This window comes from Podarcis melisellensis (assembly GCF_964234715.1).
Source record: "Podarcis melisellensis genome assembly, chromosome: 13".
Lineage (NCBI taxonomy): Eukaryota > Metazoa > Chordata > Lepidosauria > Squamata > Lacertidae > Podarcis > Podarcis melisellensis.
In genome coordinates this window covers 34026074-34042160 of record NC_138545.1, presented here as the reverse complement: position 1 = coordinate 34042160, position 16087 = coordinate 34026074, and the positions used below count along the sequence as shown (strand labels likewise).

Sequence of the window (16087 nt, the reverse complement as noted above, 5' to 3'; positions counted from 1 at the left end):
AGACCTGTTCCTACAGACCCTGCAGGTGGTGTGGAAACGGGGGAATAATCCAAAGCTCCCCCGTGGGTGGGCGTGTATGTGCTTCTGATTTTAGACCCGAGGGGGCTGCAATTCTAACGCGTGGCTTCCTTGCTTCCTCTCCCCCCCCCTTTGCTTTGGCCTTGTGGCTCGTCTCTGAACAGCGACCGTGTCCGACTACGGCTTGGCCGTCCACGCCAGCACCATCCGGACCAACTTCACCACCAAGCAGCTGACGGAGCTGGAGAAGGAATTCCACTTCAGCAAGTACCTGACCCGAGCCAGGCGGGTGGAGATCGCGGCCACGCTGGAGCTCAACGAGACCCAGGTGAAGATCTGGTTCCAAAACAGAAGGATGAAGCAGAAGAAGAGGGAGAAGGAGGGTCTGGCCGGAGCCCCCACCGCCCTCAGCGGCTCGGCCAAGGAAGCCAGCGAGGCAGCCTCGGACAGATCCAGCAGGTCCTCCACGCCCGACGCTTCGCCCAGTTCCGTGTCCTCTTGAAGGGGGAGACACGCGAGGTCCTCCCACCCCCACCCGCAGTGGAATATCCTCCCCACCCACAGGCCCCCCCTTTAAGGAAATAGCTCCTCCTTGAACAGAAACGCCAGGCCAATGCGCAGGCTGCCTTAAGCCTCCATCGTCACGCGCAAGCACATCACACGTCCATGGAAGAAGCCACCGCGCAGGCACGTGTATTCCTAAGGGCGGGCATCTGCGCACACGGACGCCTCGATTGTAGGTGCACACAAACAAGAACCGCGTGTTCAGAAACACACCTACAGATCAGCTTCCAAATAACGCACGCATATACTTTCTCTCCTTGGGTATTAATTTTTTTTCTGGTGGGGAGGGATCATAGGAGCCAACTCCTGGCGGGCGGGGGTCTTCTAACCCCCCCATAAAATATTTGTACCTCCTCCAAGTTGATGGGCCATTCAAATAGTGTGCATACACTGCGTCATGTGATCGATTATGCGGGGCGGGGCTTACCTGCCCCCGCCCCCTATATTTTATTCAAGTTGGCGCCCTCGGGAGCTGTGCTATCTACGCAGAATCGTTTAGGGACTCGTACCATCAAGAGTTATTGACTGAGGCAGATTTGCAGCTTTCCCCGCGCCAGCTGCTCTGACGAACCCTGCGCGACAGGTACACGCGTGTTCCTTTGCTGCCTGAAACATCCACGGAGCAGGACCGCAACTCTCACACTCCTCCTTCCTTGGCAATGCGGAGGAACCCATCGCCAGCTATGTATTTTTCCTTTCTCCCCGCACCCCCCAGCAGAGATACTAAGAACTGGAGATGAGCGATTCCTAAGGGTAGCCCTTACTCTTCCCCTCTCCGTTATGTGATAGGACCTCGCCCAAGACCAGGAGCTGCCCGAAGTGTGCCTGTCTCTTTGAATGCCTAGTTCACCAAGACTACTATATCTCAGGGACAGCCGTTTTCCCACCTTCCTTTCCCAAAATTAGGGACCGCACTTTCAGCAAGATTTGAGTGTTTCCGTTTTTGACTTGGGGACGCAAGGTGTGGATCTTACTTTTCCAATGGATAAAACGAGGGTCATATTTGCGCGTTCGTCTGCTCGCTTGTTTCTGACTGTTCCTTACGCGCTAACGATTTTTGTAATAAAAAAAAATGTGTGGACATTTTATATAGAACGGAATAAAACACACGCTCTCTCGCAGCCCAGTTACAACGCCGGAGGCCTTGGAGAAGCAATTCTCCCATTCATCTCCAATGTTGCACTAGAAGAGAACAGGGCCTCTGCCTGCTGATAGCCCGAAATAGTTTGGCTACATAGAATTCCTTTCACGCGTCAACTGTAGTTTCGCGAAGAGGCTTTCTGACCGTGTGAATGCAGCATTTGCTAAAAGGGAAGCAAGACAGCAGATAGCTACTTATTAACAGCTATGTTTTTATTTGTCTTTGATGTCAGCACCAAAGTTTTAATGACCATAGTGATGATTATGTTTAATATGTTCGTGGGAATGTGCCTCAGCATCGTATTAATTCACTAGCCTGATGAATGACTCATCTTTTTGCTAAGATTTATTTTTAATTTTTCATTGTGTTTTAGGATATAACAAAACAGGCAGAAAGGGGGTACTGAACCAACTAAGGTTGGTACCAGAAATATGCCATTCTAGGAGCCTCCTAGAATTGTGAGCCATAGGGTTTAGGCAGCGGGAGAGCAAAACCCCAAAATCCATAGACTTACACTTTGTAATTTTCATAGAGGATTTTTAGAACTTGGCTAGAGGATTTATCGAACTTGGCTATCATCTCTTCCAGGTGACCGGAGAGCCAGGTAGCCAAGTAGCTTAGATACAGCCAACCTTCAGCAGCATGAAGCAGTACATAAGTGTCAAAAGAGGATGTGCCCAACATCTGGGGATTTGCTGTGTGCTTAAATCCATTGGAGTAGGGACGCGGGTGGCAGTGTGGGTAAAACCTCAGTGCCTAGGACTTGCCGATCGTATGGTCGGCGGTTCGAATCCCCACGGTGGGGTGAGCTGCCGTCGTTCAGTCCCAGCTCCTGCCCACCTAGCAGTTCGAAAGCACCCCTAAGTGCAAGTAGATAAATAGCTACCGCTTTATAGCGGGAAGGTAAACGGCGTTTCCGTGCGCTGCGCTGGTGCTGGCTCGCCAGAGCAGCTTCGTCACACTGGCCATGTGACCCGGAAGTGTCTTCGGACAGCGCCGGCTCCCGGCCTCTTAAGCGAGATGAGCACGCAACCCCAGAGTTGGACACGACTGGCCCGTACAGGCAGGGGTACCTTTACCTTTACCTTTACCTAAATCCCTTGGAAACCAGGAAACACCCTGAACTTTAAATGTGCTTATTAGGAAAGTAAATTCTTTTGGTGGACAAGTCTTACCCTTCAGTCAATGCACCCAGGATTAAGCATATCTGACTAAATTTGGAGGTGGGGGTGGACAACTTCCTGTGCATTTGCCTGTTGCAATGAATGGGAGCTTGGCAAGAGCAGCAGGCCCTCTTTCTTTGACTTCAAAATGCAAAGAGGTTCTGATTTGACCATTAGATATGAGGAGTCCTACAAGAAACATCAAAAGTTTGAGAATTTGGAAAGGAACTGAATCTTCTCCTTCCTCCCTCCTACAAACAGCCCAACTCTTTTCATATTTACCATGAAACAAGTCCCACTGAATTTAATGGCATTTACCCTCTAGTAAGTGACTTCAGGAATGCAGCCTTATTATTTCTCTCCCTCCCTTTATCTCTCCCTGGGCTATGACTTATGGGGTAATAGTACACAAGGACCTTGGAGAACATCTGTAGACTCAGGGAATGCTTTACTTGGATGCACAAAGCTAGGAATAGGCAGTCAAAGGAAACGGTCATCCTGGCAGTAGGGATGGGCAACTTTTCTTTCCGTTTCAGTTTCTCTCATTTCCTGTTTTTCACCAATCCTAAATTTTCCACATCAGTGTGTGTGTGTATTTCTCCTCATGATAATCCATCAGTATTTTAGTGTTAATTTCTCCTAATAGGAAAAAAAAAACACATTTGCAGGTTTGCAAGTAATATAATGCCCTAATATAATGCATTTTGCATGTCCCCCCCCATATATGTATTATTTAAATGCACACTTTAGTATATGCATTTTTGGGGTACGCATTATTTGGCATAGCAAAAAAATCAGAAATGTGAATATTGAAAGATGGCTGTGTATCCGTTTGTGCATTGTTTTGGAAAGTATGGCTTTGATAGGTTGACTTTTAATGTCTCCCCCATCCCTACCAGGCAGGCAGGCAGGCAGGCAGGCAGGAACCTCCTGGCCTTTTGCTTTTAGAGATTCTCCTCTAGGGCTTGGCTGCTAACTCAGAGTTAGACACTTCAACTAGTTACTTCTAAAACAGTTCCAAAATTACTTTTAAAAAGAGAGAGATAATGTCTTGGTTTGACAAATTTAAGGACTTGTTTACATGGAACTGAATTTTGACCGATATCTAATTGCTAAACTTTACTAACAATTTATCCTATATTTATTATTCCTTTCCATAGATTGAACCCCAAATCCCCTCCCTATGAATGTGGGACAGACAGTGCAAGCTTTTCCAGTTTCACTAAAATTAGCCCTAGAGCAAAACCGTTAAAAAGCAGAAACTTTGTTGTTGTTATTATTATTAATTATTATTATTTAGATTTTTAATGGAATCTAGTGTTTTAAGCTGGATCTGGAGACACTGTCTCCTCCTTGTGCTTTATATCTTGAACCGAAACTACCTCAACCTAAATAAAGTATAAATTTTCTCAAGTTTCTTGAACACTTGGTTTGGCCGTCTTTTCCTCTCTTGCCCCCTGCCCTTTGATATAACACAAACATTTGCAGGGCAATTATACTTCCACTGTGTAGTGTGTCCAGTATGGTTGCCTCACCTCAAAAGGGATACAGTAGAACTGGAGAAGGTTCAGAAAAGAGCCAGCAAAATGGTCAAGGCATTGGAAGAACTACCTGAAGAGGAAAGATTTGAGGCTATATAATTCAGAGATAAGGTGAGTAAGGGGGAACACAACAGAGGTGTACAGAATTATGCATGGTATGAATGAAAGGAATAGAAAAAAGTTGTTCTCCCTCTCACATCATACAGTCATACCTTGGGGTTTTGAACAGCCTAGTTCTCAAACGTTTTAGCTCCTGAATGCCACAAACCTGGAAGTGACTGTTCCAGTTTGCAAACTATTTTTGGAAGCCAAACATCCAATCACTGGCAGAGGAACAGGGCTGCGGAGGGAGCGGGCCGCACCCAGCACCACTATTCCGGTAGGGTGCCATCGCAGAAGCCCCCCCAGACACATGCCACGCACCCCCTCATGCGCCAGGCATCACACCCCCACGGGTGGTGTGCCAAGCCCCTAGAATGCATGCCACGCCTCCAGGGGCGCCAGCCATGCCCCCACCTGCTCTCCGCCCCTGCTAGCGGAGCATGCAGCTTCGCCACTGTGTCCAATGGGGCATCTGTGGCTTCTGATTGGCTGCAGGAGCTTCCTGCAGCCAATCAGGAGCCATGCTTTGGTTTCCAAAGTTTTGGAAGTCAAAAGGACTTCTTGAACGGATTCTGTTCGACTTCCTAGGTACGACTGTACTAGAAATCAGGGGCGTCCAGTAAAACTGAAAGCTGGACAATTCAGGTCAGACAAAAGGACTGCTTCGCATAGTGCACAGTTAATTTCGCTTCCGCAAGAGACATTGATGCCACCAACTTGGATGGCTTTAAAAGAGGATTAGATCAATTCGTGGAGGATGCGGCTGCTAACCATGATGATGGGTCTGTTCTACTTCAACTGTTGGAGGCAGCAAATATCTGAATACCAGTTGCTGGAAAGCACAAATGCTGTTAATATACTCAGGTCCTGCTTGTGGACTTTCCTTAGGCACCAGGTTGGCTTCTGTGAGAACAGGATGCTGGACTAGATGGGCCTTTGGCCTGATCCAGTCGGGCTCTTCTTTTGTCCTTAACATCTCTAGAAAGGGCAGGATCAAAGGCTAATGAGGAACCAAGAAAGTTTTCATGCAGCTTCTTATATGAAGCTACCTTAGACTGAATCAAATGATTGGCCCACCTCACTCAGCATTGTCTATTTTGACAAGCTACCTAGAGGTGCTGGGGAAGCCAGGAACCTCTGCTCTGTCGCAGAGCTATGGCTCCAGGCTACTTCTCTTCCTTCAGAATGGTCCAGAATACTGCATCCCCTCAGTGGCAAAGTAGACAACAAAGGATTCTCTAAGTGACATTGGAACACCCACATCAACACAACAGGGTTGGCCTACTTCTCACTGGGGTGACAAACTCTTGAGTAGGTTCTGATGAAGGACTACTCCTCCGTACAATAAAAATAATAATTATTGACAACAGAACTTACAGGGAGATTTGTTCCTGATATGCAATTTTCTAGGTGTGGGGATTTGCTGTTTACACGGAGAAGCATTGAATCATGTGAACCTCCATCAGCTGTCTGAAGTGGTGCAGCTCAAACAGAGGTTTACATAGGAGGATAGTGAGGTAGCTGGAAGGTGCCATGGACCCCTTAATTCAAAGCATTGCCCTCTAAAACAGTCTCTGTGGTCCACTTTATATCAAGTGGTAAAGCATTTCCTGGACTGTACCATTTTGGGTTGCAGATGGGTACTGTATTTTTGGGAAGGTCTCCAGTAGATGGGAGAATCTCTGCACATAAGAAGAAAGTACCAAGTCAGGGACAGACCCCTCCCCAACACATTAGTTCTCTACTTGCAGAAACTTCATTACCCACCCACCCCCCAGGGACACACATCTGAATCCTGAAGTGGTACAATCCAGAAAATGCTTCAATAGGTGAGTCTGGATTGCACAAACAGGATTGTTGCTCTCCTGTGTCTTTCTCCTTTCTAAGTGGCTTCTGTTTCCACCTACTTCTACCAGAACGTTAAGAAGGGGGTTTCCAGAGAAGGACCAACTTAGAGAATCCCATTTGGTGGAGATGGCATTGGTTGGAAAAGTGCTCCCTTACACACACCAAAAGAGCCAAGCATTCATTAAAAAGGTCATGTTGGTGTCAGCTTGTCCGGATAACAAAAAGCCCCTCTGGGCTCCATCTGAAATTCAAAGGGATTGGCTGGAAGATGCTTCCTGGCCTTTCTGCATGTGTAAAGTTCCCTGTCCCTTAGATAGAAGGATCTGTGTTGCTCCTTTCTTGTTCCCTTTGTATCTTTCCTATTGGTCTCAGAGTCACCTTTCGCTGCTCTCCAGGGGTGTGCCCAGCTCCCATGTCAGCCTTTCTCCCTTTGCCTTAGATTTTGTGCTTTCTATAATGCATGCAGTTTGCATGAAAGAGAAGCAGGGATGCACCACATTGCTGCTGCTTGTCTAGATGATGCAGTGAAACAAAACAACAACACACAATGGTCTTTTCTTCTGAGTAATTTTTTTCTTGTACTTCAGTTTTGTATTTGATTTGCAGAGAAACTAAGAAAAATGATAATAATTGTTCATAATAATAATACAAACAACAACAATCCATTGCCGGATGACATTGACCATAAGAATGTTCTATCAAACATGTTTTAAAGGTATACATTAGGATAAGCAGTCCAAATAGGTTTCTGAATATTTATTTGTTTGTTTTACAACTAGAGAAAGGCTCTGGTTTTATTTCATAGAATCGTAGAGTTGGAAGAGACCTCAGGGGCCATCTAGTCCAACCCTCTGCAATGCAGGAATCTTTTGTCCAACGTGGGGTTCAAACCCATGACCCTGAGATTAAGAGTTTGATGCTCTACCAACTGAGCTAACTGACAATTTTCAGAGATCCATTCAGAGGTAGAAAGGACAATGAGTAAAACATCTTCTGAGTAGACATGCATAGGACTGTGAACCTAAATGTCTGGGGCTATTATCATAACTTGAATTAGATTCAAATGAACAGGCAAAGGACTTCACAAAAGTGATCCTCCCCCAATTTGCAGTGGGCTTTCTTCCCTACTGCTCCACTCATCTATCCATCATTTGCTTTTAAAAAAATCTTCCATCCAGTTATCTTTTCTCAGACTGCTGGTCTGATTTCTTTTCTTACTTTCTTTTTTTGTCTTCCATTCTTTTATTTGTCATTATCATCCTGCCCCTACTGCTGCCACCACCCTTTCCTTTCCATCTGTCTTTTGATCTCTGTCAATTCGGAGGATAGGTCTAGAACCAAGAGCTGGAAGATTCAGGGAAGCAGATCCAGCTAAGCATTTCGAGAAGCATCCTGACTGCAAAAGATATTGGCCTGTGGCCTGCATCAGGAGGTTGAGGGCTCTCCTTTGCTGAAGGTGTTTAAGCTAGAAGCTAGATGACCAAGGTGACATAAATATATAACCTGCACTGAGCAAAAGGCTTGACTAGAGGACCTCCAAAGCCCCTTCCAAAATCCTATCCACTGCCCCATCCTCTCTCATTCTACTTCCATCAATCTTCTCACTCTCTCCCCTTTTCTTCTCTCTGTTGTCTTTCCTTTTCCACCCATCCATCTTCCCTCATTATTTTCCTCTTTCCTCTCCATTCAATGACCAACCTGTTATTTCCTTCTTTCCTTCCATCCTCAGAGAAGGAGGGAAATGAAAAGACATGCCTGTGGTGATAGCTGTCTCTCTGAGCCATTCATTTCTCCCTCTCTTTGTTGTGGAGGACTGCTGCATGTATTTATTTATTTTTAAAAAATAAGCCATGGATCTTGAGGCAAACTATCAAAGCCACAGTTTTTCAAGGCCTCATATACAGAAACCACAGTCTCTCTCAAAGCAGCTGGAATTCCTTCTCTATCACAAAAGGAAGAGAAATTCCCAGGTTGTTTTTTTTTAAGGGTTTCAGAATAATTTATAGCAGTGACTCAGCTGGATCTGCTCCTCTTTGAAGGGGAACATCTTCAGAAGGTGGGCTAAGCAGACTCCTGCCTTCTGCCCAGACAAAAGAGCAGGAAGAGAAGTCCAGGAGCCCCTTTGGCTCCTTGGCAAGTTTGTCCTTGCCATCTGTTCCCACCCCTTGGTGTGATTTCACCCCCCTCCTTCTCTCCTTAAAGCATTTGTTCTCACAACGTGAGGCCTTTTGATCTCAGAAAATCACTTTCCGTTTAAAAGGAAGAAAGGGAGAACTTCCTACTTTTGGGATCCTTGTAACTTTCCCTCAGAACTGGACAATCCTGCAGCTGTGTAGATTTTTATGGCCTCTGTGACAGCTTATAATGGGAGGCCCAGTTTATAATGGGAAATTATTTTTACCTTTAAGGGAAGGTGTGGTTGTTGTTACTGTTTTAGTGAACTGCTCTGAGATCTTTGGATGAAGGGCAATACAACAACAACAACAACAACAGTTATTATTATTTTAGTGGAACCACTCAGGGTTTAGATGAAAGTCTGAGCTCCATTCAGCACTGTGCCATTGGTAAGATATAAGTCCCCCTCTCACCTTCCACACTTGTGAAACTGAGAGCAATGTAGAATGTGGTTGCGTGAATGCTCCAGACACCTGGATTTATTTATTTTTTGAGGTGGGAAAGTAATTTATAAATTGAGTGTTCCCTCACTGTTCCACTAAAGTTGTGTAGGCCTTTGTGTTTCTTAAAAACTGTACTTCTAGACTGTTTACTGCTTTCGGGTGGGGATCAGTCAAATACTACTAAATTCAGGTTGATTGGTGGTATCTAACACAAAGCAATCCCACCAGCAGCAAAAATATTTGCCCCCTTCTTTTGCATGAGGACAAGATATCATTGCTAAGTAAGACTGGTGGGTATATTCCCCTCATCTTTTTCTGATCATATGGAAAACCCTGGTGACAAGTGAATGATACAGGTCTTGATTTGTGCATGGGCCTGTGCTCTAGTTTCCATTGCTAGCTGTTCTCAACTCTGCAACACAGGAATTAAAAGGTGATCATGTGCATATCCCATTGGGGATTAGAGGAAAGAACTTTTGGGTCATAAGATGGAGCAATTGACTCTGGTGCTTAAAAGCTTGCACTGGCTGCCTATATGTTACTGGGTCAAGTCCAAGGTTCTTGTGTTAATTTACAAGGCCCTTAACAACTTGGTTCCAGGATACCTTAATGACCATTTGAAGCCTTATACTCCTGCCCAATCACTTAGGTTAGTGTTAGTGATTCCTCATGGCTTGGATGCACAGCATGTATCCACCAGCAGCTGTTGATACTGTATTGTGGGTCTAATTCTATAGAACCCCCAGATCAGACAGGCCCCCTCCCTACTAAAGTTCCAGTGGCTGAAGACTTTTATTTATTTTTTATTTAGAAGGCATTCTTAGTATTTTTCAAATTTATTATATGGTTAATTTGAACTGACTTTATGCTGGTATCTATCACTTAGCACTTAGAAACGACAGTATTGAGTGGGATATAAGTTATTAAAATTAATAAATGTCATATTAATATGTAAATAAAGATGTGGCTTCAAGGCAGGCGTATGTCCTGGCACCTGCCCATAAATATTAAGCAGCAACCCCCCTCCAAATAAAACCCCAGTCTGTTCATGCTCAGTAGCTCTCTTTTCTTGCTTCCATGTGTATTTTCAGACTGAGCACAACCTCTCCTGCCCCACCCTTTTTGGAATGTATAGGTGACCCCTTTGCTCCTAAAAACAACAACCCTCACCTATCCCTTCCTCAGTTTACATATTGGCTTGACAGCTGGCCTGACAGCTCCATTCCAAGCCCTACCTCTCACATGGGCTTGTTCAATATTTACTCAGGCTGATAGGTTTGCCTAGAGCTTCACTCTGTCTGCCTTGCCCTGCTAGCTCCTCTTCCCCTCCAGCTTTGGTTCACCGAAAGTTCAACCGTAAATGAATTCACCGAAGGACAGGCTCGGGCTGTCCAGAGGACCAAAGATGGGGTCACACGTAGGTCTTCCCACACAACCGGCGCTTTCCATGGCTCACCACTCCATCAGCACTCCAGGCAAGAGGTCTGCTTTGAAAAATTATTTTGGGTTGCAGGGGTGGGGTGGGGGAACAAACCACAAGCTGGTAACAAGAGAGCGCCAAGCATATTCGGGGGTAGGCTTTCAACAAACGGATCAGAGGTCAAGCCTTCAGGGGAGGTGAGAAAAGTTCATGAATGCCCTGAGGTTCATAAGATTCCGGAAAAGTGTAACTGTGCACAAATTGAGAGTTGTAATGAGAGATGTTTTTGTATATGTAAGTGTCAGCATATGCATATTTGCACTATACTAATACAGTGGTACCTCGGGTTAAGTACTTGATTCGTTCCGGAGGTCCGTTCTTAACCTGAAACTGTTCTTAACCTGAAGCACCATTTTAGCTAATGGGGCCTCCTGCTGCTGCCACGCCGCCGGAGCACGATTTCTGTTTTCATCCTGAGGCAAAGTTCTTAACCCGAGGTACTATTTCTAGATTAGTGGAGTCTGTAACCTGAAGCGTCTGTAATCTGAAGTGTATGTAACCTGAGGTACTACTGTACTAATACTAATAATACTATACTAGCTGTATTCTCTACTCTACACAGAAGATAAGAAGAGCCCTAATGGATGAATCCAAAGGATTATCTACAGTAATCCTACAATGACCAACCAGATGCAACAATACTCTCCTCTTCCTGATCCTCAGCAAATGACTCTCAAAGGCATACTGCCCCTAATACTGAAGATTATATACAGGCATCATGACTAGTAGCCACTGATAATTTGAAGCTCATACTAACACACTCCAGTATTGAGATGTGTTATGCCATAATAAATTTGTTAGTCTTCAAGGTGACACACTATTTTTCTGGTTATTTTTATTATGTAGCTTTAATACTGTTGTATTTTTATGAATGCTATTTCACTGATATTTGTAATCTATCCTACAAATTCTTTTTCTTTCTTTTTGATAGAGGTATAAGTGAGGTGCTAGGGCTCAACCCTGAGTTATGTCTTCTATTCTGGTCTTCTGCCTAAGCCCAGACATACATGAAATAATCTGGTTGTACTCACTCAGTAGCAGTGAAAATGCACTCTGCACATGCTCAAAGCACACTATTGCTACTATTAATTCACATTTCCAATTTCTGAGGTCTGGTGTTACTTGAGATTCTTGTAGCATCAAAAGATAGAAATAGAAGAGGTCTACTGAGATACACAGCCAAGCAGCTGATGAACACCAATGAATGATTTGAACTTGGTCTCAACCTTTGAAGTTATTTGGAATGCCAGCCTTCATCCTGGGGAACAGGGGAAGTAATATCACAGAGTGCCTCTGAGGCTGTGCAGAGTGCATTTCCTTCATCATTTTATCACCACAATCTTGCTCCCCAATCTGCAACACAAGTGGAGAAATATCCAGGTCAGAGATGGAGGATTCCAGGCAAGTTTGAACTCCCTAACTTCTCACTTTTTTAATCAGGCACCACTCAACAGAGACGAATTAGGTCACTTTTAACTGTTGCTCCTATTACTCTTTCATTCCATCGAAATTCCCTTTTGAGCTCCTGTTGTTCTTCCAGCTTTAAATCCATGGAGGCATCCCTCCCACTCCGCCGCTACCCACCGCTTCTCACCTTTATACCCTATGCTGACCCTCCATAGGACAAAACCCTTATTCTTTTACTGTGGAATTCTAGAAGGTAACAACGTTGTATGATTTGCGGCTCACATTTACCCCTCTGCTGGAAGAGCTGACATATTTCATATTTATATGCTGATGGAAGGATGGTGTAGAGAGGAATAGTTTGGAAACAGCAGGGGGAATCTGTGTGCAAGTAATAAAATGGAGCATCCAGTTTCAAAGGAAAAACCACACCACTCTCCCCCTTCTCCCCCCCAAATTCTACGAACAGCATATGAGAACTGTATTACGTATAGCTTAGCTACAGCACATCAGTACTGGAGTTGCTTTATGGAACGTTAAGAAAACATCAAACCATTCACTGACTGGGCCCCCCACAGTATGCAAAAAGTACTCTGTTATAATCATCAAAATTCTGTGCCATTCTGGACCAAGAAAAACTGGATTCTGTAACCCATATGAACAGATGCAAATTAAACATATCTGCATCCATGTATATAGGTATATATTCCACATAATTTACCCTGCTTTATCTACTTACAGAGAGGGGTTAAGGAAGACACTGTAGGACACTGTCCTGCTCTAGAAGGTGTAGTCTGCAGATAAACTCCAAGCCTATGAAGTCCAATGAAACTAAGGTATCACACACAAGATTGCCAAACAATGGTATGAGAAGTCAACCATGCAAAGTCAAAGACACTCCAGGGGTCAGGCACAAGTGATCACCAGAGTCCAAAACAGGATCTGGAGAGCACCAGAAGGAGTCAGCCACAGAAGAGATCCAGCCTATGTAAGGTAAGTGCATTGTTTCAGCAACTAACTAGAAGGCTCAAAGCAATGGTTGATACAGCCTGGCTTCCCTTGCAGCTCCCAATCCCAACTGCTGATGTTTAATAGTGTTTTGCAAGCTCTTCCTTTCAAGGCTCTTCCTTACACATAAATATGGCATCACTCCTGAGCCACACAATGTCTTTTGAGCTTTCAGGCATGCACTTGGTTATAGGCTTGTGGTCTGGGCTTGGATGCATGTGGACTGGGAGGTGGCTCAGTCTCTCTGCCTGACTCCTCTGGGAGATCGTTCACTAGCACTCAGATTGGAACCCAACCAAGGTCCCCTCAAAAGGATCCTCTGCATGCAGTCTTTGGGAGCTTCCTCCAGACTCCCAGGATCCTCAGTGACAGAGGACCCTGCCTGTTTAAATTTTTGGTTGCTAGGAAGCCTGGGTCATCCTCTGAGGTGTGTGATAACCACAGAAGTCCTACCTGTTGGTAGGTGACATGGAGGGGCTGCAAGGGAAGTGGAAATGTTCTCTCCTCCTCTTCCGTGAAACATGTCACCCCCAAATGCTGTTGGACTCCAACTCCCATCAGCCCCAGCCACCATGGCCAATGGTCAGGGGTGATGAGTGTAGTAGTCCAGCTACATCTGAAGGGTCAAAGGTGAGCCATTCCTTTCTTAGCAGATGTCAGCCTCAGCTGGATCAAAAACCCTTCTGGGACCACATGGGCCAATGTTTCTGTTTCAAGTGATTAAATGACCATTTTGTCAATATTCGAATTGACTTTCTAGATTGCTATCAGAGCTAGTCCAAGAAATGCTGGTGCCTGTAGCAGAACATCTAAATTGAACCTCCCCCTTCCCTAAAATTATTGTGGGGCATCATCCTGCATAGCTCCTGTTCATTTCTGTAAGGCTTGGTAGAGAGAACGTTCTGGTGGATGGCTTTCAAGAGTTGGCTCCTGTCTTTCTCACTCTGCACTGTCATTAAATATAACCAAATCCATTGCCTGAGATTATTGCCTCACTTTACTTCCTGCAAGGCCACCTAAGGGGTTTTTTTTGGGGGGGGGTGTTTCTGGGCACAATTCAAAGTGTTGGTGCTGACCTTTAAAGCCCTAAACAGCCTCGATCCAGTATACCTGAAGGAGCGTCTCCACCCCCATCGTTCCGCCCGGAAACTGAGGTCCAAGGGCCTTCTGGCAGTTCCCTCACTGCAAGAAGCCAAGTTACAGGGAACCAGGCAGAGGGCCTTCTCAGTAGTGGCGCCCGCCCTGTGGAATGCCCTCCCACCAGATGTCAAAGAGGAAAACAACTAGTGTACCAGACTTTTAGAAGACATCTGAAGGCAGCCCTGTTTAGGGAAGCTTTTAATGTTTGATGCACTATTGTATTTTAATGTTTTGTTGGAAGCCGCCCAGAGTGGCTGGGGAAACCCAGCCAGATGGGCGGGGTATAAATAATAAATTATTATTATGTTATTGTTATTATCTGGAGAATCACAGTTTATTTTTGATGGTGCAGAACCCCTCTTATTTCCCCTTGTCCATTACCATTGTAGAAATACTCATCTCCCATTTTTCCTTCCTCTTTCTCCCCTACAGATTTATTAATGGATTTGGCAAACCTTGTCAGCATTTCGTCAGATTATGCCAGCAAACGCAAGGCTTCCCTTGATGAATGAGGAGCAGTGCTTTAAATCAGTCCCCAACTGATACAAATTATTTTAATGTGCCCCTTTTATGATTTACTGGGATTTTATGAAGTAGCTGGCTATGTTGTAAGACTTGATTATGGACTTGGGTTGCCTTAAAAGATAAAATGCCCTCCAAGGAGAAGAGGGTTTTTTTTTTTTTTAATAAAAAAAATTATAAATGGTATATTGCTGATTCTCACAGTTCAAGAAAGCAGAGCTGCTTGGCTGAATAAGGCACAAACTTCCTTCTGTCTTTGGCTTTCAATAGGCTGAACTCTGTAGTTTTATTTTAAATCCAACTTCATATATGACTTCATAGCTGTCAACGTTTCCCTTTTCTTGCGAGGAATCCTATTTGGAATAAGGGAATTTCACTTAAAAAAAGGGAAACGTTGATAGCTATGTGACTTTGTGTGCATCCGTTGTTCCAAAATTAAAACTGAACAGCATGCTACATATCTGTGCCTCTTTATATTTTTAGATGTAGATATATATTCCCAATACAAGTCTGCTTGTTCTTTAAGATCTGCTGTGACCCTTCTCCAAGTGCCTCCTTTATCAAGGGTTTGCCATTTAATCACAGAGAGTCTTTTTGTGGTGCCACCTGATTGTAGAATGCCCTCTCTAAACAGGCTTGTTTAGCATCTACACCAGGGGTAGGCAACCTGCCCATTTGTCTGGGTTTCCCCAGCCCATCTGGGCTGCTTACAGCACATAAGTTTTAACTTACTCAGGTATTTAAACTCCAGCAGACCCTAGTCTGCTTTTAAGGATTTTTATCTGATCCCTGCTGTGAAATTCTGATAGAGTGAAGGGCAGTATGTAAATGTTTTAATAAAATTACAAATAGCAATAAATAACGAATATATACCGGTCTTTTACATTCATATTGGTTTAATCCCATTCTTTTCCAGGAATGCCATTTAGGTGAAGATTTGGGTTCATGTATGTGAGCATATGAGTGGTAGAAATACAAGGAACAAGAAGAGAATGAAATTTGGGGGGTGGGCAAATTTGAGCATTGAAGGGCAGGAGAGAGGGGGAGGGAGAAAGAGAAAGCACTGTGATGTGTGGTTAAGGATGGTGCAAAGGCAGAATTTATCATTCTTCAGCAATGTATGAAGGACATAAAGATGGCAAAGGAAAGAGAACCTAAAACACACGTAAGAAATTGTAAAGGTGTAAGGAAATGACTATTAGAATCATAGAACTGTAGAGTTGTAAGAGACACCAAGAGTCATCTAGTCCAACCCCCTGCAAGGCAGGAATCTCAACTGTAGATCATACATGACATGACCATCCAACCTCTGCTTAAAAATCTTCAGGGGGAAAAGAGTCCACCAACCTCTTCTGGGAGTCTGTTCCACTGTCAAACAGCTCTTATTGTAAAATATTCTACTTTATTGGGTAAATAACAAACTTTTAAGAACCATTGTAAAGAAATAAAGAAACAAAGAAAAACATTCTAACCAGGCTCATTGAGAGAAACGTAAGGCACCAGGGAAAGGACTCTATACCCTTCCCCAATAAAACCAT

At 44.4% G+C, this 16087-nt stretch overlaps 1 protein-coding gene across 2 annotated transcripts in view; it reads left to right on the top strand.

Annotated features, from left to right (window-relative positions):
* Positions 1-16087, top strand: part of HOXB1 (homeobox B1) — a 75484-nt gene that overhangs the window by 4008 nt on the left and 55389 nt on the right. The window contains exon 2 of one of the 2 annotated variants that reach the window (XR_014162418.1): positions 183-861. Coding sequence is in view for 1 of the 2 variants with exons in the window: in XM_081885698.1 (XP_081741824.1) it covers positions 183-520 (338 nt within the window). In the remaining variant the exon portion in view is untranslated. Of the gene's footprint in view, positions 1-182; positions 918-16087 lie in introns of those variants that run through there. The other variant, XM_081885698.1, reaches the window with a different exon arrangement.